We start from the raw sequence: 24,350 nt of genomic DNA, 5'->3' as shown, positions 1-24,350 counted from the left end.
ACTAGGCTTGTCTTGAAGAATTCACAAGATATGTTTTTATTATTTTACTAGCTGTACCAGTCCGCTTCGATGGGCATTTAAAATTAACATTATTATTTCTCAACCCCCACAAAGATTTTCATCATTAACGCCCCCGCAACTGGTGTACTGAGTCCAACACTCACATAAATATTAGCCTATCCATTAAGTTCATGTATTTTCTACACGGATACCAAGCTTCAAGTCAATCGGATGCATGGTTCAGTAGCTATAACGGAACATCCGTAAAAACCACTGTAGATTTATATATTAGTATAGATATTACTCTACGAGTAGATGACAGAGTGATCACCAATCAACTGGCGTTAAGTAGATACCTGATACATCCTTATAATTGTCCATGTCTGATTAGATGGTAATCACATCACTGTGCCTATATGGGAAAATTTATCAGTATAATTATAACTACTAATAAGGCTTAATCTCTTTTTTATTATTTTCGTATTCCGTCTGACGTTTCGAATATTTTATAGTTTTCCAGGTCACTGATGATTAAGGTCTTATTGTGGAAGCGTGCTGGGCCCGTAACCTGTTAGGACGTGCATAGTTAGAAACAGTTTAGCCTATATCTATACTAATATTATAAAGAGTAAAGATTTGTTTGTTTGTTTGTATTGAATAGGCTTCGAAACTACTGAACCGATTTGAATCATTCTTTCACTGTTTGAAAGCTACACTATTCTCGAGTGACATAGGCTATAATCTTTTTTGAAAAAAATTAGGGATCTTTACTAAAACTCCAATAATGTAACCGAAGGTGTAAAAATTACCTAAAATATTCTTTACATCGCGTGCCCTCCGAAAGCTATTGATGATAGAATAAAATAATGTACTACGACTTTGTAGAACACGTTATTTATTGCAAAAAGTGTCACGACAGCATATGTCTAACTATTGTAGTTATGTCGCAATAAGTGTTCTTTTATTTAAAAAATAAAACAACCTCAAATATCGTTAAAATTTTTGTTAAAGTCCCGAGCGGAGCCAGAGCGGGCCACTGGTATTTTATAATTTTAAATTAACATTATACCTTGACAGCGTAACTAAGGACTCGCGACATATTAGTTCGCACAGACAATTATAGAGAAGTTGCTCACAGAACTTCACCTTATTAACACTTATTTTTTTTTTTTTTTTTTTTATTGCTTAGATGATTGGAGTGTCAATATTTGAATATTATTCCAAAACTACAAGCTAATTTTCTACAATAAAAAAAAAACTTGACATTTACGTTTCTTTTTACACAGAAAAAAACTAACGGTGTCTTGAGATGTGGCGGTTTGTTCAACTTGATTTTTCATCTTCACGTTAAACAGAATTCCAGATCTCAGGCACGAACCATATTCTACATTAAACTTTAGGTGTTTTTTATGTCTCAAAGTGGACAGTGGCATTCACGTTGGGGCTTTTCCACGGCTACAGCGGGCATTATTATAATATAAAGCAATGGAATAAAAATCCTGCTAGATGGAGCGACGACCTGCGAAAGGCATCTGGCAGTAACTGGATGCGTAGAACCGAAGATCGGGTTCAATGGCGAGCTTTGGGGGAGGTCTATGTCCAGCAGTGGGCTGCCGCAGGCTGATTATGATGATGATGAATAAAAATCCCCAAACATTTACATATTAAAATATTATAAAACAATTAGATATTCCTATAGTAATCGTTGTGAATATAACCTGACTTAAACACTTGATTGTATATTTGGTTCTAGTAAAGAAGCAAAAATAATAAAAATGGGCGAATAAAATTTATTTCATAGAGATTTTATTTCGTGGAGAATCGACAAAAAAATTCAAGTGTAATCTTAAATTGCCGAGAGAAAGAGAGAGGAAGAGAGCCTAAAACGGCTCCGCGTGAAAGCTCAACGTGAAACTGAAATTACGTTTTTATTATTTAGAAAGTGTAAAATATGCTTCGGACGGGTCGTTGATGTGTATGTACGGACGCGTTTATGTCTTTTGTTCTGCGTTTATTGAGTGAACGGGAATATTACGAACCGCTTACATTATACATATTTCCGTTTACAATCCAAACAAGCACATATGAGTCGTCTATTATCAAAGCCGGCAATCTGACTTTTGGACAATGATTGGTAAATCAGAAAAACGAATTATTGACTTTGTATTCCATTGGCAGTCACAAAACTCTTCGGAACGACATCTTAGATAAATAACAGGTTAACTATTAACCTTTATTTAATGCAGGTTTTGAACCGTATTCTTTGAAGGAGACGATTATATTCAAATAAATCTGTATTGACATATCAATAAAAATTTTTTGTCCAAATGTACAGATTGCCGCCTTTGATAATAGACGACTCATATGTCCAGGAATAATATCTTTATTTCAACATTATAACAATGACTGTGCTATATTCATGTGAACTTAATTTTTTTATACTTAGGTGGGTAGACGAGCTCACAGCCCACCCGATGTTAAGTGGTTACCGGAGTCCATAGACATCTACAAAGTAAATACCGCCACCTACTTTGAGACATGAATTCTAAGGTCTCCGTTTTTACTGACAACAACGACGTAAAACGGCTGCCCCACCTATCAAACCGAAACGCATTACTGCTCACGGTAGAAATAGGCAAGGTGATGATACCTACCTGTGCGGACTCACAATACGTCCTACCACCAAACGCTTGAACTTACTACTTTGATTTATATGTGTTTCTCTTTCAAATATTCGTATTTGTAGGTATAATACATAATTTCAGTTATCCTTGTCTTTAACCTCACCTGTCACTTGAGTAAAGTCATTCCTATTACCCAGAATCACTGCGTTCTTCAATAGAGCATTTTGAGACGTCATTTCTTCACCCTCTACATTGTTCCCGGGGGGTGTCTAAAGTTTTTATTTTTTATTTTTATTGCTTAGATGGGTGTACGAGCTCACAACCCACCTGATGTTAAGTGGTTACTGGAGTCCATGGACATCTACGACGTAAATGCGCCACCCACCTTGAGATATAAGTTCTAAGATCTCAGTATAGTTACAACGGCTGCCCCACCCTTCAAACCGAAACGCATTACTGCTTCACGGCAGATATAGGCAGGGTGGTACCCTTAGTGTCCGACAACGGCTTTGCTCAATCAAACAAACAACGAACGTATACAGCAGAAATATCAGTTCTATATTTAATCATATTGTTAAAGCAGCCTTTTTAGTGTTGCCAGCCAAAGTAAATTTATTATATTTTTCCGTAATCTCAGATCTAGAGTCGTTCAACAAGATCGTTATCATCAAATTACACTGGTACACATTTACTGAGATCTCTACGACCGCATTGTGACGTGTGACTTCTTAGACAATTCGGGCGTCAGTTATTTTGTCAGCGATTAGCGATTCAGCTACAACGGGAATATAGGCTTTAGGTACCCACCTAGAGTGGGTGGCGCATTTACGTTGTAGATGTCTATGGCTCCGGCAACCAATTAACATCAGGTGGGCCGTGAGCTCCTGCACCTATATAAGCAATTAAAAAAAAACAATCTCTCGATTAATTATGTATATAACACTTAACGGAGTTCATCCGTTAGTAGTTGAAATAGTCCTTCGGGCTAGCCTACCGCATTTCTCGCCGGATCTTCTCAGTGGGTCGCGATTCCGATCCGGTAGTAGATTCTACGAAGCACTGCTCTTGCTAGGGCTAGTGTCAGCAAATACTCCCAGGTTGAGCCCGTGAGCTCACCTACCCGTCCAGGCGTAGCTGGTATAGCCTTTTAGGCTACCACTGAAGACGTAGGGAAATATCCATAAAAAATCTGAGAGTTCTAAGAAATTGAAATTATGTAAGTCACCGTGGTCAAAAGAATAAAAAGTTAAGGGAAAGTAAAAGTAAAGATGTATACACATGTTCGCCAATGACTTCCACGATGAAGGAATAAACGTGTAATACACACACACTCTTCACAACACACACAAATTTTTAATTGCGTAATTTTCATTTATTTATTTCTAAGCCGGCAGGGATAGATACAATTATTCTGCCTATTTCTGCCGCGAAGCAACCCACTTTGATGTCGAAGCCTCAGTTATATTGTATTATCTGGTGGTAGGGCATCATACTGGTGTCAACGCATCTTGTGATTTTCTAAGGGTATCCACACCGTCTATTTCTAGCGTGAAGCAGTAATGCGCTTCGGTTTGAAGGGTGGGCCAGCCGTTGTACTCTAAAATTGAAATTTAGAGCTCATGTCTCAAGGTGGGTGACGAGATTTACTAACTACCCATCTAAGTAATAGAAAAAATTAAAGCAGAAATGAGGATGCTACGTGTTTTGTGGCAGAAGTTTGAATCGTTCAGTCATTATCTCACAGATTAGGGGTACACACTCAAATAAATCAGTCCTACCCTCGACTTAACATTTCAACATCCAATCGACTTGTTACCGTTTCATACGTGTACAAATTACATATTTTGAAAATTGCAAACTTTTCGAATGCGTTGTCTGTGGACTATGGCTACTGTAGCTTATCTTTTGATTTGACTACCGTCTATTAAAATACAGTAGACGTCCATGTAGATCTAGTTTATTAAGCCTTTCAGTTATATACAAAGCGAAGATCTCCTACAGAGCGGGTGCTGCCTCGACAACCCAACGGACCAACGCCTTAATTTTTTACTTATACTACAATCTAGGGTTTTACCGAAGTTTTTATATTCAATGTTACACATAACAATATCTATAGTGTACTAGTCGGTCCCACGGTAGTCGAAATTGGACTATAATTAATTGAAATTATAAGTTTGTACACTACTTTGATTCTATTATTAAAGACTATTATACATCTATAATCAAAGATTTCGCCAGGACTACACTTTATACAAATAATATTTAAATATTCTCAATTTACTATATATAGACTACTGATTATAAGCAATAAGAAAAGTTTGACAATAAACAAATAGTATCTGTGCGTGTGTGTGATGTTTTTTTTTATTGAATTAATGAATTTTTTATGCATAATTAGTTAAAAAATATTAACATTCTGCATTCCTTCTTTATATTCTCTATAAGTATGAGAAATTTCATACTCCTCCGTCCTCGCAATTTTAGTAAAAAAGGATCCAAAGTTTTTGCTTCACGTATTAATATATAGATACGATCTAATAAATAATAGCGTATAGACACATTTCTTCTCTCGAAATAACTAAAAACAGCTCGAAATTCAAATTACTGGCAACAAGAAGTCTAACGAGTTGGATTTGAATTTTCAAGTATCTTTGATTATACCTACGATTTGAGAATGTCCAATTAAATATTAAAACAAAAGTAATATAAACTACATGGCATTAATTTTGATGTATGTACACTGCAGTACTGATGAAGAGAGAATGTGCACAAGTTAATGACAAAACAGAAAGTCTGACGGACAGGTCATTGAACCTTGTATGAGTATGTATAATGCAACAAATAGTATTATTAAAATCAGATGTAAAAGAACTTAGTGAGATTAAACCATAAAAGTACATACTTTTAATTGTATCTACGATCCGGGAATACCGATGAAAACACAATATTAGATATTTATAAACATAATATACTCAACTGATACTACTGATTATTACTGGTGGTAGGACCTCTTGTGAGTCCGCACGGGTAGGTATCACCACCCCGCCTATTTCTGCCGTGAAGCAGTAATACGTTTCGGTTTGAAGGGCGGGGCAGTCGTTGTAACTATACTGAGACCTTAGAACTTATATTTCAAGGTGGGTGGCGTTGTAGATGTCTATGGACCCCGGTTATCACTTAACACCAGGTGGGCTGTGAGCTCGTCCACCTATATCTAAGCAATAAAAAAAACATTGTAAATATCTATTTAAATTAGTCGCATAGTTGGGTTGGGTGGGAAGGATGAGTACTCTATGACACATTCTTCTTAATAACCTACTTAGTGCTAAGTATGGGATATTTATGGGTGGTGAAAATGAATATTCGCACGAAAATACAGTCCCGAATCATCAAACGAAACTGCCCAGGCGGGAAAGGCTTCGGAATCCGAATTTTGGATAAGAACGTATTATTATATTGGCGTAACTAGACAAGGCAGGTATGGATAATGTAGGCACACAGCTTATCCTAATCATATTGTCCTAAATTAAAATGTACCTTACTCTGTAACGTCACAACATCCCCTTGTTAATTTCTATGTTGATTAAAAGAATAACTTTTATTTTCCATGAAAACTAAGTAATATCGCTATATTAACAGAAGCTGTAGTTTCATCGTAATGCTAACTGTAAATCAGTTTCAGCGAACGAAGCCGAGCATCGGTATTATTGTCAGCGATAAGCGGGGAAAGCGCTGTGAAATCGCTATTTTAAATGAGTTTCGCGTCCAAACACCGATCTTAACATAAATCTGAAAATCCTTTAACATATTTGAACGTTTGAAGAGCTAATCGAAATAGATACATTTAAAAAAAATTGAAACTGATTTTGTTTGACACAAATTAATTATTTTCGAATTTTCTTCTCTTATAATTTTATACTTTACTAGCGACCCGCCCTCGTTTGGATTCGGAAACTGTAATTTATTATTGACTAGCTGACCCGGCAGACTTCGTAGTGCCTCAATCGATAAATAAAAGACACATCAAGGGGACACATCAAAGGAAAAACAAAATTGTTTGTTTTTTATATAATTCCGAGCTTTTTTAATATTTTCTCACCTTTTAAACCTTCCCTGGACTTCCACGAATAATTCAAGACCAAAATTAGCCAAATCGGTCCAGCCGTTCTCGAGTTTTAGCGAGACTAACGAACAGCAATTCATTTTTATATAATATAGAGATTTCTCAACTATTATACATATAAACCTTCCTCTTCAATCACTCTATCTATTTAAAAAAAACCGCATCAAAATCCGTTGCGTAGTTTTAAAGATTTAAGCACACATAGGGATATAGGGACAGAGAAAGCGACTTTGTTTTATACTATGCAGTAATGTTGAAGCAGTTAAAAGTATTTACTGCAGTTTTCGCGAGTCGTCGATACAATCAAGATTACTGTTACGGACAGTCGTCCGTGACCACGAGAACTGTAACACATTCGAAATTTCGTAAATAATTAACGAGAGATGAAACCGTAAAAATTGGATTAATTTTAATTTCACAATACACACAAAAGACAAAATATAATTTTATTAATATTTGAAGTCGTGAGTTTTTGCGGGTAAAGAGAATACCTTTTTTCGTGTTTACTGGTGGTAGGACCTCTTGTGAGTCCGCGCGGGTAGGTACCACCGCCCTGCCTATTTCTGCCGTGAAGCAGTAATGCGTTTCGGTCTGAAGGGTAGGGCAGCCGTTGTAACTATACTAAGATCTTAGAACTTATATCTCAAGGTGGGTGGCGCATTTACGTTGTAGATGTCCATAGGCTCCAGTAACCACTTAACACCAGGTGGGCTGTGAGCTCGTCCACCCATATAAGCAATAAAAAAATGCTACTTAGAATATTTTGAAGATCGCAAAAAAATGGGCACTTTAAGTACATTTCCGATTGACATCTTAAAACATAGCTCATATTTTTTTGTGTAATTTGAAAGTTTTATTTACCTAAGAATGTATACGTTTCTCTTGAATTCATTGGTTAACCCTTGACTTGAATTTTCATAATGACTTCAGTATTTTCTCTTTCTATCTTCCCGAAACATTGGTATTTAAAGTAACGCTTGACACAAGCGGATAAAATTCGATCAATCACCGCCCTTACACATACTAAGTAGCATATCGTATTAGGGACCGAATTATTGAACTCTAAAATTTTCATGCTATCTTCATCGGTAACATCACCGTCCTCGTCGAACCCGTCGCTTGCGACGAAGGGCTCGACGAGCGAACTAACCCATAGACACAGCCCACTGAGTTTCTCGCCGGATCTTCTCAGTGGGTCGCGTTTCCGATCCGGTGGTAGATTCTGCGAAGCACTGCTCTTGCTAGGGTCAGTGTTAGCAACTCTCCGGTTGAGCCCCGTGAGCTCACCTACAAACGTTAGGGTGAATCTGAAATAGACTCTCAAGGCTATCAGCATAGGTAGGAGAAAAAAAAAATCGGTTACATTATCCCACACCCCTATTCTCCCCCTACTTAACTTGCAGCCGTGTTCAAACAGCGTAACGAAATCATAAAAAGACCGCACTTCATGTACGGAAAGCCATTCCAGCGCGCCATTTCGCGCCGTCTTAACTAAGTCGTTATTTTCAAATACTTTATTCCAAAAAATACGATATATTTTTGTGCCTTTCAATCTGCAAACACGTTACGTCCAAGTGCCAGTGTATACGTTGTTCAGACTTTGGCTAGTGACTTAATATTTGAGTACAGAGGTGAATCTCTTTTATTTTTAATATTTCGTGAGGTGTATGTATTTAGTAGTGTATTTGGAATTTTTGGTAAGCTTAGTTCTTAAGTCGAAATATAGATGGAGCTATAACCAACTTTTCTTGTAGATGGAAGTTTTATTATTTCACATACGTACCTAATAATAATTGAAGTTCATAAAATGTTATGTTTTAAGCACGCTTTAACGATTGAAAATGGAAACCTCAGTTTAATAAATATTTTAGAACTTCAGGTTTTCTCTTCTCTAGTATTGAATTTCAATTGATATTACGAATTAAAATTTTCAAAAATATTATAACGCGTCACCCCTATATTTTTTTCTTTTAGGGATCATCAATCAATTTTAAGTGCATTTCAATATACCGTACTGACTTACCAAATTTTCTTGTTTATTTTCCTAAGGCATTCGAACCGGCAAGTTTTACTGGTGGTAGGACCTTTTATGAGTCCGCACGGGTAGGTACCACCACCCCGCTTATTTCTGCCGTGAAGTAGTAGTGCGTTTCGGTTTTTAGCCTTAATTTCATTAAAAATTAGATCAAATATTGCTTAATATATATGGAAAACAATGAGTCTCAAAATTTATTATTTTTCTTTTTTTTTAATTATTACTTCGCACTTCAAAAAGTACGATGTTTTCTTTTTCATAAAAAGTAATTTCGACGTTGCAAGTGTTAAAGAACTCTTCTTTATGTTTTATTCATTGGAAGTCACTAACCATCCAACAATAACAGTTATTAATGTTTCAAAAAAAACACGACACAATAAAATCATTTTTCCATCCATCAATTACGTTCTTGCGAGCATTTCAAAGAAGACAAATGAAGCAAAACTCATCGAACGTGACTTTCAATGGTCATTACCACGAAAGTACTTAGTTTTGTATAGCGGTACAAAAACCACCGTTAGCCGACAGCATAAAGCAATTTGTATTTGGAAAGTGATCTCAGTAACTTAAAACGGTTTTGTGAGTTAATTTTTTTATTTTTTATTGCTTAGATGGGTGGACGAGCTCACAGCCCACCTGGTGTTAAGTGGTTACTGGAGCCCATAGACATCTACAACGTAAATGCGCCACCCACCTCAAGATATAAGTTCTAAGGTCTCAGTATAGTTACAACGGCTACCCCACCCTTCAAACCGAAACGCATTACTGCGTCACAGTGGAAATAGGTGGGGTGGTGATACCTACCCGTGTGGACTCCCAGGAGGTCCTACCGCCATCGTATTACGTTACATGTTCAGTTTTTTCTTTTTTTTTTGTCATTAATTAAACACTGATTTAATTAATGAACCATAAAACCATCTTTGAACCATAAAAATGCATTGTCAATCTTACTCCGTGGGATACGAGGAAGTGATTTTAATTTGGAAATGTTTACACAAAAAAAATTGTTAAAAAGTGACACTCTTTGAATAAGAGTACATGCGAATCGAGTACATAAAATGACAATACATATTCGAATTGCTAATCACTGTGCTTAGTGCGAGTTTTTTAACGTTCTCGAAAGCGTAAAAGTTAGCTCATTTGTATGGACTGGGATCGTTTGTCTACCGATTTAACACTCTGGTTTGAGCCCCGTGAGCTCACCTACATGTTAGGGCGAAGCTGAAATAGCCTCTCAAGGCTGTCAGCATAGGTTAGAAAAAAATGCCTACGTTTGCCGCTAGGGGCGCTGTTCCAACTGCCCAAAAAATTGGGCTAACTTTTACGCTATCGAGAACGTTCAAAAAACTCGCACTAAGCACACACAGAACAATGTTTTTTAACTCGACAATATTCTCGGACTGTGTTGAATTTTTATCGGTATGTTTGGTCACCGTACGTTACAGTAACCAGCTGTGTGGATTTAATAGGATTTTTAGCAACGAGCTACCTGTCCTGATGAAACTAGAAAAGCCTCCGGGCCAACAGTAATCCTTCCTTTAAAAAAGTTACCAGCTGAGCCCTAAACTAATGTAAAATGATCGTAAAATCGGATAGGACGTAAAATGATCAGAATATATAATATATTGCGTGTAATAACAAAATGATTATTTTATTAATCGCAGGTCCTTATTGAGCTATTAGAAGCACAATAGAAATAGAAAAAGATGATTATTAAACAAAATTATTTATTAAAAGGATTGTCGTACAGTGCCATCTATCCGTAAAATAAAGAACTGATTCAATATGCATCTGTGTTTTCAAAGATGGCTCTAGAGATCTCAATTTGCAGATGACGCTAGGCGACCAAAACATGATTGAAGGACATTTCAACTTCAAATTATTTGAAAGCAGATTTATTGGTTTGGTTTGAAAATACCAAAGAAAAACTCTTCACACCCCCAAATAAGTAAACTATATACTATATACTTGAAATGGTCAAACAGTTTATATGTATTTATATAATGTTTGTATGTATTTTGTATATTACCTTTTAAATAAAATTTAGGGCAACTGTTTTGTTGTAAAAAAAATTGAGCAGATATTCTTGATCTCTTCTACATATTTAGGACTAGAGATTATTCATTAGCTACACGTCATTACGGATCCTCCCGATCCACTAACGGCACTAACGTGGCTTGAAGGTACAGTACCCACTACGGTAGGTACTTCACTCAAGCACCGGCTACCTTCCTCGCCGAACCCGTCGCTTGCGACGAAGGGCTCGACGAGTAAATTAACCCATAGAGACAGCCCACTGAGCTTTTCGCCGGATCTTCTCAGTGGGTTTCCGATCCGGTGGTAGATTCTGCGAAGCACTGCTCTTGCTAGGGCCAGTGTTAGCAACACTCCCGGTTTGAGCCCTGTTAGCTCACCTACACGTCAAGGAGAAGCTGAAATAGCCTCTCAAGGCTCTCAGCACATAGGTATATAAAAAAAAATCATTACTCATGTATTTGTTATAGTAATTTGTTAGAGATTGTCGTAGAAAAATATCCTAAATAAATTAAGTGCAGTTGATTTAAGGCAGCAGTTGCTCATACAGACAACATCATAATAAAGTTCACAACCAAATATGGTTTATAAACCGATCCCCAATTTTCGGAAAATAATGGTTAAGTCTTAAGCAATAAAGGAGATTTTTGATTGCACGAAACATCTTATTTCCTACTTTTTGACTCGATTTCTGCTGGTGAATCAGAGCGGAGTACATCGCGAACGCACAACTCGCGCGCGGTGAAAGTTAGCATGCTTAGACGAGTAAAAAAATATATTAAGTCACTTCGTTTTTTTTGTTTTTCAACACGAAAACCGTCACGGTTTTGATGCCCCGCTGATTTCACTCTTGTAATTTCGCAAATTCATTATGAATTTCGTGTCAAATATACATCTCTGGAGGTGCTTATCCTCGATCTGTTGAATTAGAATGTATATTTTTCTTCATTCAACTAATTTTATAATCACAAAACTTTCGCCTTTCACGTTTATATTAAGAGGTAAAATTATCACTATAATTGTAAGGTAACATAAAATCAAGGAAATGTAATTTTAAATATATGCGCTGATATCCAGGGATATTAAAGAATATTTCCGATGCCTTTCGGGCAAGTAATTGTCCTGATAATTGTTGTTGATGCTGTCTTATCTATCTATATTTGTCACTTAAATACGTATACGAATTTAAAGGATAGTATTTAAATCTTTGGGTTGTGCTTAAACATTGTGTGATTCATATTCCTATCCGCACGTACATTGACACCAAACTTTGCTTAATTAAAATTTCTCGACGTTATATATATATATAACATATATTATCAATTATATCTTCAAAAGCGTTTGGTACGTGAGTGTGAAACTGGCACGCGACCATATATCTAAGGTTGTGCGTTATGAAATTTTGTATTAGGAAACTTTATGGGTTTGCGAATATATGAAGGTCGATTATTAATTATATCTTAGTCGAAATTTCTCCAGCCCCATGCAATAGTAGTACCGTCACACGAACACTAAGTCTGTTTAAGTCTTGTAAATACATACGAATGCTTTTTTTTCTAGCTAAATTGGTAGCCTTGAGAGACTATGCAAGTGTGACGGAGCTAGTAGGTGAGCTTACGAGGCTCTAACCTGACGTTGCTAACATTATCCCTAACAAGAGCAGTGCTCCGCAGAATCTACCACCGGATGGGAAACGCGACCCACTGAGAAGATTCGGCAAGAAACTCAGTGAGCTGTGTCTCTGAGTTAGTTTACTCGCCAAACCCTTCGTCGCAAGAGATGGGTTCGGCAAGGACGGTGCTTGAGGTACCTAAAAGCACCGTTAACGGATCGGGAGGATCCGAAATGACGTATTACGAACGCTGGTTGTATTCGAACTGTACGACAGCTATGTCTTAAATTGTCATATTCTTCCTGATATCTATGGCCTCTTATAGCAACTTAAGAGGTGGATTGTAATTTTATTTGCGCCTTCTAGGCAGAAAAAAGACAATTATAGCACACAACACTACATCCTGTAAAATCAACGCTGCGTCTTAAAGAAAACGTATGCTAAAAATACTAGAGTTAGAGCGTTGTAAACTCGTATGTGTGGTTCAGCTTCTCTGTTTATTTTCAGCCTATTCAAGAGATGCCATCACGAAATATTAGGCTATTTGGTTTAAGCAACGTTATTCAAACTTTACAGTAGCCATTGAAAGTTTAACATTTGGAAAAACAAAACAATAATCAAATAGCATAACAAAAAACTTCTTCGGCTATTTCATTGGATTAAATTTAATTGAAGTTCAATCCAAACATTGAACAGTCGATGCTAATACCAAATGAAAAGCGCTTTTAATTACAAAGATGAATGTCGTGTATATTAAAGTCACGTTAAAGTGGCCTTGCATCCCTTAATATGCATATTTGTAAAAGCTATTTATTATATTCTTCATACATGTTTCTATTTAACGAAAAATGCTGTGTTTTTCTATACTATTTTTATACACCGTTCGTTCAAGATCTATGTACCTTGGCAACATAAATAATTTTGCAATACGCATTAAATTAATCTTCAATAGAATTCAAAAGAAGTACCTGTTTTTTTTCTTTCTTTTCATTTTAATTAATAGTTTTTGTTAAGCGTTCAATTATTGTCGTTAGTGTTTCTTTAGTTATATCATGGAAATAAACGATATTAAGAACATATCGTGGCCAATCTGTTTCCATATTATTATATGCTCATGAGTTTATAAGTATTTGTACACAACTCTTTCTAGAACCAAACGAAGCCAAGATGACTTTGGAACAGCCAGCCGGTGAAATGTGGCAGAAGATACGCGAGGAGCTGAACGAAAATGTGGAGACCAGAGACTCCGACCTCGCCCACATCAAGGAGTGGCTGAAGAAGGAACCACATCTACCTGATGAATTCGGTGAGAGCATCGACTTTACATTTATATTTAAATGCATAGTACATAATTATTCGTGGTCAGAGTCTGTATATTTTTCTTTAATCAGTAAACACGGCACATCTGGTGTTAAGTAGTTATCTAAACCTATAGACATCTGAGAATGTTGGCTATGTAGTATGATGCTGTTATGCCACAAGACAGAACATAAGATATTTGATAAATGCCTGAATCTCGCTAATGAAATTATCTGATAAACTTGCATACACATATAAGAAATTGCGGACAATAACATTAGGAGCGTCAGCTTCCCGAACAATTTCACTCGTTCAGTGGAAGATCTTTTCATTGTCGATTCTCCCAAACTATGAACTAATGTTCGAGGCGGCAACTCGACGAGCTCTTTGGAGCAATTAAACGGTTGATATTAGTACACCGTACGTTTTAACCATCTGGCAACGATGACTTCATTTAGACATACCTACGTAGCTAACGATTACTTGACTACGCTCATGTTATTGCTGACGTGCGTAGACGACGTAATCACTCAGTAATCAATCATGTAGGAGTTTTTTTTATTGCTTAGATGGATGGACGAGCTCACATCCCACCTGGTGTTAAGTGGTTACTGGAGCCCATAGACATCTACAACGTTAATGCGCCATCCACCTTGAGATATAAGTTCTAAGATCTCAGTATAGTTACAACGGCTACCCCACCCTTCGAACCGAAACGCATTACTGCTTCACGGCGGAAACAGGCGGGGTGGTGGTACCTACCCGTGCGGACTCCCAAGAGGTCCTACCACCAGTGATTACGCAAATTATAATTTTGCGGGTTTGATTTTTATTACACGATGTTATTCCTTCACCGTGGAAATCAATCGTGAACATTTGTTGAGTACGTATATCATTAGAAAAATTCGAACACCGGTGCATCGCTACATACGAATTAACCGGACGTCTTATCCTTTAGGCCTCAACGACTTAAGTCGTGCTTAACACGACGACTTAACTTAGTGTGTGCCCACACACTCACAATGCTCGTCTGTCTACAAAGGCAATAAAAAATACATTTACCATTTTAAGTGTAGCAGTGTTTGTTCTTATCTCTTTTACGTACTTTCGATACATTAAACACGAAATTCGGCAATCGAGCTCGAATGAGGAACAAGACCCGAATATAAGTCTACTTAACTTGATTCATGTTGCTTGTTATTTAATTCGAAAACACATACCTCCACAGATGACCAGCGCATCATGACCTTCCTCCGAGGTTGTAAGTTCTCCTTGGAGAAGACCAAGCGCAAGCTGGACATGTACTTCACTATGAGGACAGCTGTGCCGGAATTTTTCACGAATCGTGACGTCAAACGTCCAGAATTGCAAGAAATTTTGAGTTTAGTGTGAGTATTGGGAGAGTTTTATTTCCAAATTATTACTTTTATAATTAAGCTCGTATTAAATACATTTTACGTGGTCTAGTCAACTCAAATCAGTTTTTGTTCGAATATAAATGAGCTTGTAGTGACGTAAATGAATACACGAAACTTGACGAACAAAATTTTTACGATGATTTTATCTGTTATCTATTCTTTGTATATCTGTATTACTTTATTTATATTATTATTTCTCTGATTTGTAACCTCGTAGTAGTAGTACCAACGGCAGTAGGACATCTTTCAAACATTCATTTAACGGGTGGTAGGACCTCTTGTGAGTCCGCGCGGGTAGGTACCAAGGCCCTGTCTATTTCTGCCGTGAAGCATTAATGCTTTTCGGTCTGAAGGGTGGGCCAGCCGTTGTTATTATACTTGAGACCTTAGAACTTATATCTCAAGGTGGGTGGCGCATTTACGTAGTAGATGTCTTTAGGCTCCAGTAACCACTTAACACCATGTGGGCTGTGAGCTCGTCCATCCAACTAGCAATAAAATAAAAACCTCTACATTCTATATTCCATTTAATTCACGTCGCATGGTAGCTAAAGATCGAGGAGCCTGTTTATGCTCATTGGTAAAATATCTGCAGAAGTTCGTATTAATCTTGGCTTTGTTGAGATTGTATAAAAAACATTCAATGGTCAAACGTGTTTATTATATCTTTGGAAATTACACAGCAGATAGAAAAAACCTAATGATTCTGTATACATTAATCCACAAGAAACAACAAAAAACATTTTCTTACAAAAATAAACTCGTGTAAATCTGAATCTGAATACAATTACTTCATAATGGGAATCAATTGATTTGTTTTTACTCATACATCGCTGTGTTTAGAACAAAAAAACTGTTGTTAATCCCACGAAAACTGCGTCGCATGTTATGAAGCACTAAAATTGACTTCACCTCCATTATTAAATTTAAGTATTCACAAATCAATAATTACAAGTGACACGTCATACTAATGGAAAACTGGGATACCAAAAATCCTTTATAGGTACAATTATCCTTTAAAAAATTTTCATTGAAATAATAACATACATCTAATCTATGTAGTTTTAAAAGCAGTATGATTTGAAATTTAAGCCGGTTAGTAATTTAAGCTAGATTTTGATCTGAAAGACATATATATCTGCCATTCACATTCTTCTTCTTTAAGCGTGGAAACAAAAGAGAAGATTTTCAGTTATTCTATCTATATCTACTTCTTCGCTAAAATAATGCCAATCCGCTTACGTTCGTAAGTACAAAACGAAAAATATATTCACGATATTGTTTTGATAATTTCAGTCAAACTCCTGCATTACCTGGCATCACTCCCGAGGGCAGAAGGGTTGTTATTATGCGAGGTTTGTGCATATCTTACACTTATACTATAATCTATACTAATATATAAATCTACAGTGGTTTTTACGGATGTTCCGTTATAACTACTGAACCATGCATCCCATTGGCTTTAAACTTGGTATCCATGTAGAAAATACATGTACTTAATGGATAGGCTAATATTTATATGAATGTTGGACTCCCTAATAATAATGATAATAAATAATAATGTTAATTTTAAATGCCCAGCGAAGCGGACGGGTACAGCTAGTATCTTAAAAATCAAAACCTAAATATCTTATATTACAAAATTACTGTTGTAAACTGCAGCTTATCATATGTGCGCTCGCATGACTTGGTATTCTATCCTTCTCAGTTTTGAGTTATCATGTTCGAAGATTAGAATTATGGCTATCCCATTACAGTTTAAATTTTTAACGTCGTATCTCGAGTTAGGCATCGAAGTTCACGTGGTCCCAAAATCGTCTGATAAACACTATGGCAATTCAATTTTCGCTCATTTTCGTTGTATTCAAATTATCTAAATGATGCGAAAAGTATGTGGTAGTCACTGCTAATTGTTGTTTATGTCAACGCTCCCATGATATAGGAGATTATTATTATTGCCACCTACTCATACATACGTCTAGTTGTCGCAAATAAACTTTTAATATTTTTGGTTAGGTATTAACAAATCTACCTATATATACATATAGGAAAAAAAAATTCTTAAAATTCCTTTTGCATTTGCTTGATTTTCTTACTGACCCAACAGTTTATGGTAGTTGCTCAATTAGGGAACTTTGACCACTTGAGCAGTCCGTGTGAATTGTTAAATCAGCAAACATTCGAGATGCCTGTATTACTCGCCCTTAAATGAATGTAAATCTTGAGGTCCTAGTAATTATTGTCGAATTTCGAATGACTTTTAATTCCTTAATCTTCTAGGACTCGATAAAGATGCTGCTACACCAAACGTTGCCGACGCTTTTAAGTTGGCCTTCATGATGGGAGACGTCAGACTTGCCGAAGAGAAGGAGGGAGTAGCAGGAGACGTGTACATTCTGGATGCTTCCGTGGCAACTCCTACGCACTTCGCCAAGTTCACACCGACCTTGGTCAAGAAATTCTTAGTTTGTGTACAGGTTAGTACAGCTTCTAAATATGTATAATAGTATATGAAAAAAGTTAGTTGTCGACCTCTGTTTGTCCCTACGCTTATCTCTTTTAAACTATATTAACTATACTTGAGAAATTTGTAACTATACTTGAGATCTTAGAACTTATATTTCAAAGTGGGTGGCGCATTTACGTTATAGATGTCTATGGTCTCCAGTAACCACTTAACACCAGCCGGGTTGTGAGATCGTCCACCCATCTCCTCCTCCTCGCGTCGTTTTCCTCATTACTGAGGGTCGTGACTCCCCCGCTGCATCAGTTTCTCTCGTACGATTTCCCTCCATCTTCTACGATCCTTAGCTTTGTGAAGGGCATTGTGGAAGTTGATGTTCAGAGAAGATCGTATTTGGTCGTATCGTAGGACTGCGTCCTCTGTGACGTTTGCCATCTACCTTTCCTATTATTATTATTACTTAGATGTGTGGACGAGCTCACAGCCCACCCGATGTTAAGTGGTTACTGGAGCCCATAGACATCTACAGCGTAAATGCGCCACCCACCTTGAGATATAAGTTCTAAAATCTCAAACATAGTCACAACGGCTGCCCCATCCTTCAAACCGAAATGCATTACTGCTTCACGGCAGAAATAGGCAGGCTGGTGGTACCTACCCGCGTGGACTCACAAGAGGTCCAACCACCAGTAAAAAGCTATTAAAAGAAGGCCACGATTGGTTCTAACAAATAGGTGTACTTATAAATTGCGTTGGGCACAGTGACGGCATTAATTACTCTTTATTTCGTCGATATTTTCAGGAAGCCTATCCCGTCAGGCTGAAAGAAGTGCATGTTATCAACGTATCCCCACTTGTAGACAAAATCGTGAACTTTGTCAAGCCCTTCATAAAGGACAAGATCAAAGAAAGGGTGAGTTTCGATACCAAGTAATATCTGTTACATCTGTGTGCATTCAAATCTGTATGCAGTTGGAACGTTTGCCTACGTTTACCGCTAGGAGCGTTGTCCCAACTGCATACAAATTTGACTTAACTTTTACGCTAGCGAGAACGTTAAAAAACTCGCACTAAGCACAGTGATTAGCAATTCGAATATGTATTGTCATTTTATGTACTCGATTCGCATGTACTCTTATTCAAAGAGTAAGTCACTATTAACATTTTTTTTGGGTAAACATTTCCAAATTAAAATCACTTCCTCGTATCCCACGGAGTAAGATTGACAATGCATTTTTATGGTTCAAAGAGTAAGCTACTGTTATTTAACTTTTATACTATTAACATTTTTGTTTGGGTAAGCATTTCCAAATTAAAATCACTTCCTCGTATCCCACGAAGTAAGTTGATAATGCATTTTTATGGTTAGCTTTACCTGAATCGTCATCGAGGATTAACTTCGGATTCAGATTTGTATTTTTTTTTTATTGCTTAAATGTGTTGACTGGGTCCTACCACCACTAAACGTATGTATGTTACGGATTCTTTCATTTTCTATTTTTTAACCGACAACCGACTTCAAAAAGTTCCATTTAGTAGAAAATTAGCAAACTAATCGAGGACCGATAGTGATTCAATAATTTATACCTTCGCTCTGATATCTTGATCAGTACCAACAGGGTTGTTAATAAGGGTTTGCTATCTAAGAGTTTATTTTTTAAAGTACTTATTTAATGACTATGAATTTATTTTTCAGATCTTCCTTCACACTGACACTAACGATCTTTACAAATATGTTCCCAAAGAAATGATGCCTGCGGAATATGGTGGTAATGCTGGTTCTATGAGCGACCTTCATGGTAAGACGTTAACCGAATGTACTAAAAGCAATCCTTTTAATTGAAAAATGCTAATTAGCGCCTACGTCCGTATTGTGCTCTCACACGGGTTTGAAAGATTAAAATACTGGTGATGGGACCTCTTGTTAGTCCGCACGGGTAGGTACCACCACCCTGCCTATTTCTGTCATGAAGCAGTAATGCGTTTCGGTTTGAAGGATGGGGCAGTCGCTGTAACTATACTGAGACCTTAGAACTTTTATCTCAAGATGGGTGGCGGATTTACGTTGTAGATGTCTATGGGCTCCAGTAACCACTTAGCACCAGGTGTGCTGTAAGCTCGTCCACCCATCTGAGCAATAAAAAAAAATGTTGTTTTTCCATTTCAGCTTCTTGGGTGAAGAAACTAGACGAGTACACAGATTGGTTTGCAGAGCAAGAGAATATCAAGGCAAACGAGGCTCTGAGACCAGGCAAGCCTACTAATTACGACGAGCTGTTCGGAATCGACGGCTCATTCCGTCAGTTGGTGATCGACTGAAAACTTTCTCAGATACGTACGAAGAATGTAATTAAAAACTATCGCGTCTAATTCGAATGTCCAAGCCCAAATCAAATACAAAAAAAAAACAATTCCATTTTCAAATATGTACGTTAAAATATATCAAAACTGACATTCTGTTAGACAAGCATTTTTCGTACGCAATTCGCAGCTTAGACTAAGTTTATCCTATCAAGTTTCAATGATATCCTTATCGCAGTATTATACCATCTGAATTATCTCACTTGAACTTGGTTAGATATGCGTCTCTTCTATCCGCTTATTTTCAGTGAAGTATCAATAGTTCAAGTTATTCTCAAGCGACGGAATGCAAGTGTCTTCTGACGTCTTACATCAAAACTGACAGTTGTCAATTTGACACATGTCAGATTGTTTTGAGCCTTGAATATTTTGCATTGTATTACTAGTTTTTTTTTAATTGTTAACCAAAGTTTGCTCAATATTGTTTATGAGTTGATAACGATCGTATAAAATACGATCTAGGTTTAAGTATTATCAATAAATACTCTTTTACAAATGTTGGGGTTTTTATTTGGTTATAAACATACAGCTCCTTTCCATTTACTTTATTTCTAAAATATTCAACGGTTGACTAATATGGATTACTTAATTTTAAAAAATCACTAAAATTCACAATAAAACTAAAATTTAATGATCGCTAGATTAAACAGAAATTTGCTTAACTATATAAATACCTATGTACCTCCTGTTAATAATCAAATATTAATTAATTAAAACTACATAGTTGTTAAAAAAGCTTCCAGTTTTTATTAGCATACCAACATGAGAGGTGCCTATAGGCACTATCACGCGAAATTTGACTGTGCCTTATTTATTTTTGTTGTAATTCGAGTCGCATTTGAGACGACCATTGTGTCCACTTAATGACAACTAGTTACTGCCACCTATGAACACGAGCAACCTCAGAGGCCAGGCCGCTATTTCCCATAAATTATCTTGAAACCTCGTTTGAAGAGTGATATAAATCTTAGCACTAAAGGTATACCGTGGTGATTGCGTTAGAATAACTGCCATACCTCCCTCCAATCCTGAATGCTTGATCGTTTCGATATGGAAACATTCAGGACTGTGGTATAAAGCCGTACCGATCCATTTTCTGATCTTACTATTAACGCATCACGTATCAAAAATGAGATTTACATCGCCCCGATCAATACCTCAATACCTAGAACCTCTGTGTCCGTTCAAAGACTTTGGAACGTACCTCCCTACACGGACTTTCCTAGGCTCTGTGACAAGTCCTTATACGGGCAGCGATAGGCATTGCTTAACTGGGCCCCATCAGGGGATTTGTATATACAAAGCTGTCTACGATAATACAAAAAAAAAAAACAAATATAATTAATTACAAATGTCATAGGATCCACCTTTAATAGCATCCCACCGGAAATCTAATCGATATTTTCACGCTCAATAGCTCTCGTCAAATGTGACGGTGGCGATTGAGTAATCTTCGTTGCGCTGTTGTGACGGTCTGATTGCAGTCGCCGCAACCGATGTACAGCAATAGTACGAAACGATAAGCAACAGGGTCGCATAAGGTTACGCAATTCTAGCATTTTAGGTGAATGTCATTGTTACGAGTTGTTACTCCGTTGAAACTACTAGTCGAAATAAGAATTTGCAAACTACAATACGTATCACGTATGTCATGTTGGGATTAAGAGATCTTTATTTGATCATTGTTCTACTAATGGCACTGCTATATTTATGACCTCCGGTATCCATTTAGCTTTTTTATTGCTTAGAAGGGTGGACGAGCTCACAGCCCACCTGGTGTTAAGTGGTAACTGGATCCCATAGACATTACAACATAAATGCGCCACCCACCTTGAAATGTTAGTTATAAGGTCTCAGTATAGTTACAACGGCTGCCCACCCTTCAAACCGAAACACATTACTGCTTCACAGTAGAAATAGGCAGGGTGGTATTACCTACCCGTGCGGACTCACAACAGGTCCTACTACCAGTAAAAGCTCAGTTGTCCATTTAGAAAAATAACAAAGGGAATGTCCTAATTTTGGGCAAGTGGTATCTGGCGTCGAGGAGTATTTGACCTTAGAAGGAAGATTCGGCAGTTCGATTAGTGGTTCTAATAGTCGAAGATTATAGAATGAATCATTCTAAAACTTAAAGACAGAGCTTTGATGCAACTAACTCATGGTGTTGCCAAATAATGTGCAATAACTTGATCTCGCAAACCAATTCAAACGCTCGTGTGGAAATTGCGCAATGGCATAGCGAAAACATATTTTAAGACCATCGTTCACTAAGGAAGTTTGACACACAATAAAAACATTCTCAAAAATACAAGTAATATAAATATGAATATTTTAAAGTAGTGTGACCGTCGCGCAAATTTACATTTAAAAAAAAGATTTTTATTAACCCATTTTTGTAAAACTAGCATTCGCCGAGTGTGCCCACTGATCCAAATTCAATCATAATCACAGATAAATCAAGATATAGATTCGTTTTACTAATATATTTTTTTAATATTTTATTATTTACACTGTATTTTGTGTTTACAAAAGCTTGCAAAACACTGTTTTCAATTATGTTACATGTTGAGAAACTAAAGTTAGTCAAAAAAAATTTATAAAATAGATTGACAAGTAGCGCAGAAGTATACTGAGCTATTTTGTCGTTGCCTACTAAATGTTGGGCGTTACAAGCAGTCACACATTACATGTGCCTTAAACTATAAAAAGTCAACAACAAAATGTAAATTTTTTTTAAGAGATTAAATGACCTGGTAACTGAGACTTTTAAGTCATGTCTTATTTTAATGTATATTCTTAATTTTATGAAAAATGATATTATGGAGTGAAATGAAATGAAAATGATTAATTTGAGACATTAATCAACTGGGATGAAATTAAATGAGATGATATGAGATGAAATCTAATCTCAGTAAAATGGTGGTTATTTACTAAGATTTTTTCAGTCGACTTTTTGGAGGATCCCGAGAAGTTACGTCCAGCGGCTTTGTTTCATTTTCCCACATTTGTGCACTTAAACCACCATTATTACACATTTAAACCCGAAGAAACACTAAATAGACAAAATAAAACAAATCACACAACTTCACTCCTCGCGTTCCCGCCAAAAAGTCCACAAAATGTAAATAATTCAATGGAATAAACTACCCACGATTTTAGGAAACATGAGAAAAAAAAAAGTATTTTTAAATGTAATCGATCCAACTCGCTTAGTGTGTGACATCACTATTATAATTGTGTAACCCGGCAACCGTAATTATGGTTCTTACACCGTCAACGAACATAAAAGATGGAGCCCAAAACTCAAGGCTCTCTTTATAATTCCATGCAAAAATTTAATCACAAGCTTACACAAGTAAGGCTTAGTGAATAGCAGAGTTATTGACGAAAGAATAAAAGGTTTTTTTTTCCTAATCCTATTCAAGATTTTTGTTATGAACAAAAGCGGTATTATTATTTATAAATTGATTCGCTACTACTCTACACACATTACACACATATAAATATAATTAGTAAAAAAATACTCGTAAATACGATGAATTTTCACATCATTAATGTTTCTAGTGATGTGGGTTCTTACGATAAATTTTGTTTCAAGAGTATTGACAGCCACAACGTCACTGCCGGCTAACACTGTTAGATATGTGGTTAAAATCTCAGACTGCTTCCTAGTAGAAATATGGGCTGGGGCAGCAGGTTTCAATGGATTACCAACACTGTTATTCGTTCATTGTGAAAGTCGACAGTGAAACCTTGGAATATTCGCAACAATTGATGCAAACACGCCGGATGTCTTACCCATTAGAGCGGGACTCATAATTTAGATTATTAATATTTATATAAAAAAATTGAATGTTTTGCCAAAATCTGAGGTGTTTTGTGAACGGGTTAGTATGAGTCCTCCTCCTGCATGCGTCGTGTTCTTCAGTGCTGAGGGTCGTGGCCTTTACGAAACACTTGCACTTTTCAACTGGTGGTAGGACCACTTGTGAGTCCTCACGGGTAGGTACCACCACTCCGTCTATTGCTGCCGTGAAGCAGTAATGCGTTTCGGAGTGAAGGGTGGGGCAGCCGTTATAACTATACTTGAGACCTTAGAACTTATATCTCAAAGTGGGTGGCGCATTTACGTTGTAGATGTCTTTAGGCTTCAGTAACTACTTCACAACAGGTGGGCTGTGCGCTCGTCCACCCATCTAAGCAATAAAAAAAAATAAAAAAAGCTTTTTTAGGACTATGCTCCTCCATTACTTTCTGTACTCTGGGCAATGGATAACGACATTGATGCTGGAGTCTAATGTCTTAATCTGATCGGACCAGCGCATGGGACTACGCCCCCTATGCCTCTTTTCTTCCACTTTGCCGGTGATGAGTAGT

The 24,350-nt window shown here is 36.8% G+C and overlaps 1 protein-coding gene across 2 annotated transcripts; it reads left to right on the top strand.

Annotated features, from left to right (window-relative positions):
• The first annotated feature begins 8,284 nt into the window (after positions 1–8,284).
• LOC101742894 (alpha-tocopherol transfer protein-like) lies at positions 8,285–20,466 on the top strand. Of its 2 annotated transcripts, none has more exons than XM_004928872.4 (8): positions 8,285–8,378; positions 13,579–13,734; positions 14,956–15,115; positions 16,442–16,500; positions 17,426–17,622; positions 18,412–18,522; positions 19,306–19,408; positions 19,777–20,466. In XM_004928872.4, the coding sequence occupies exons 2-8, from the start codon at positions 13,596–13,598 to the stop codon at positions 19,926–19,928; spliced, it is 921 nt and encodes a 306-aa protein (XP_004928929.1). In that variant the 5' UTR covers positions 8,285–8,378; positions 13,579–13,595; the 3' UTR covers positions 19,929–20,466. The 2 variants fall into 2 exon arrangements, with proteins under 2 accessions (XP_004928929.1, XP_062529163.1); XM_062673179.1 differs by lacking the exon at positions 8,285–8,378 and adding an exon at positions 10,652–10,730.
• Positions 20,467–24,350: the final 3,884 nt, after the last annotated feature.

This window comes from Bombyx mori, chromosome 16 (assembly GCF_030269925.1).
Source record: "Bombyx mori chromosome 16, ASM3026992v2".
Classification (NCBI taxonomy): domain Eukaryota; kingdom Metazoa; phylum Arthropoda; class Insecta; order Lepidoptera; family Bombycidae; genus Bombyx; species Bombyx mori.
Note: the sequence above shows the minus strand (reverse complement) of the source record. Positions and strands in the feature narration are given on the sequence as shown.

Coding starts and splice junctions, on each gene's coding strand:
- LOC101742894 (XM_004928872.4), top strand. CDS start 13,596: ATGACTTTGGAACAGCCAGCCGGTGAAATGTGGCAGAAGATACGCGAG. Junction 13,735..14,955: donor ACATCTACCTGATGAATTCG/GTGAGAGCATCG, acceptor ATACCTCCACAG/ATGACCAGCGCATCATGACC. Junction 18,523..19,305: donor AGGACAAGATCAAAGAAAGG/GTGAGTTTCGAT, acceptor TTTATTTTTCAG/ATCTTCCTTCACACTGACAC.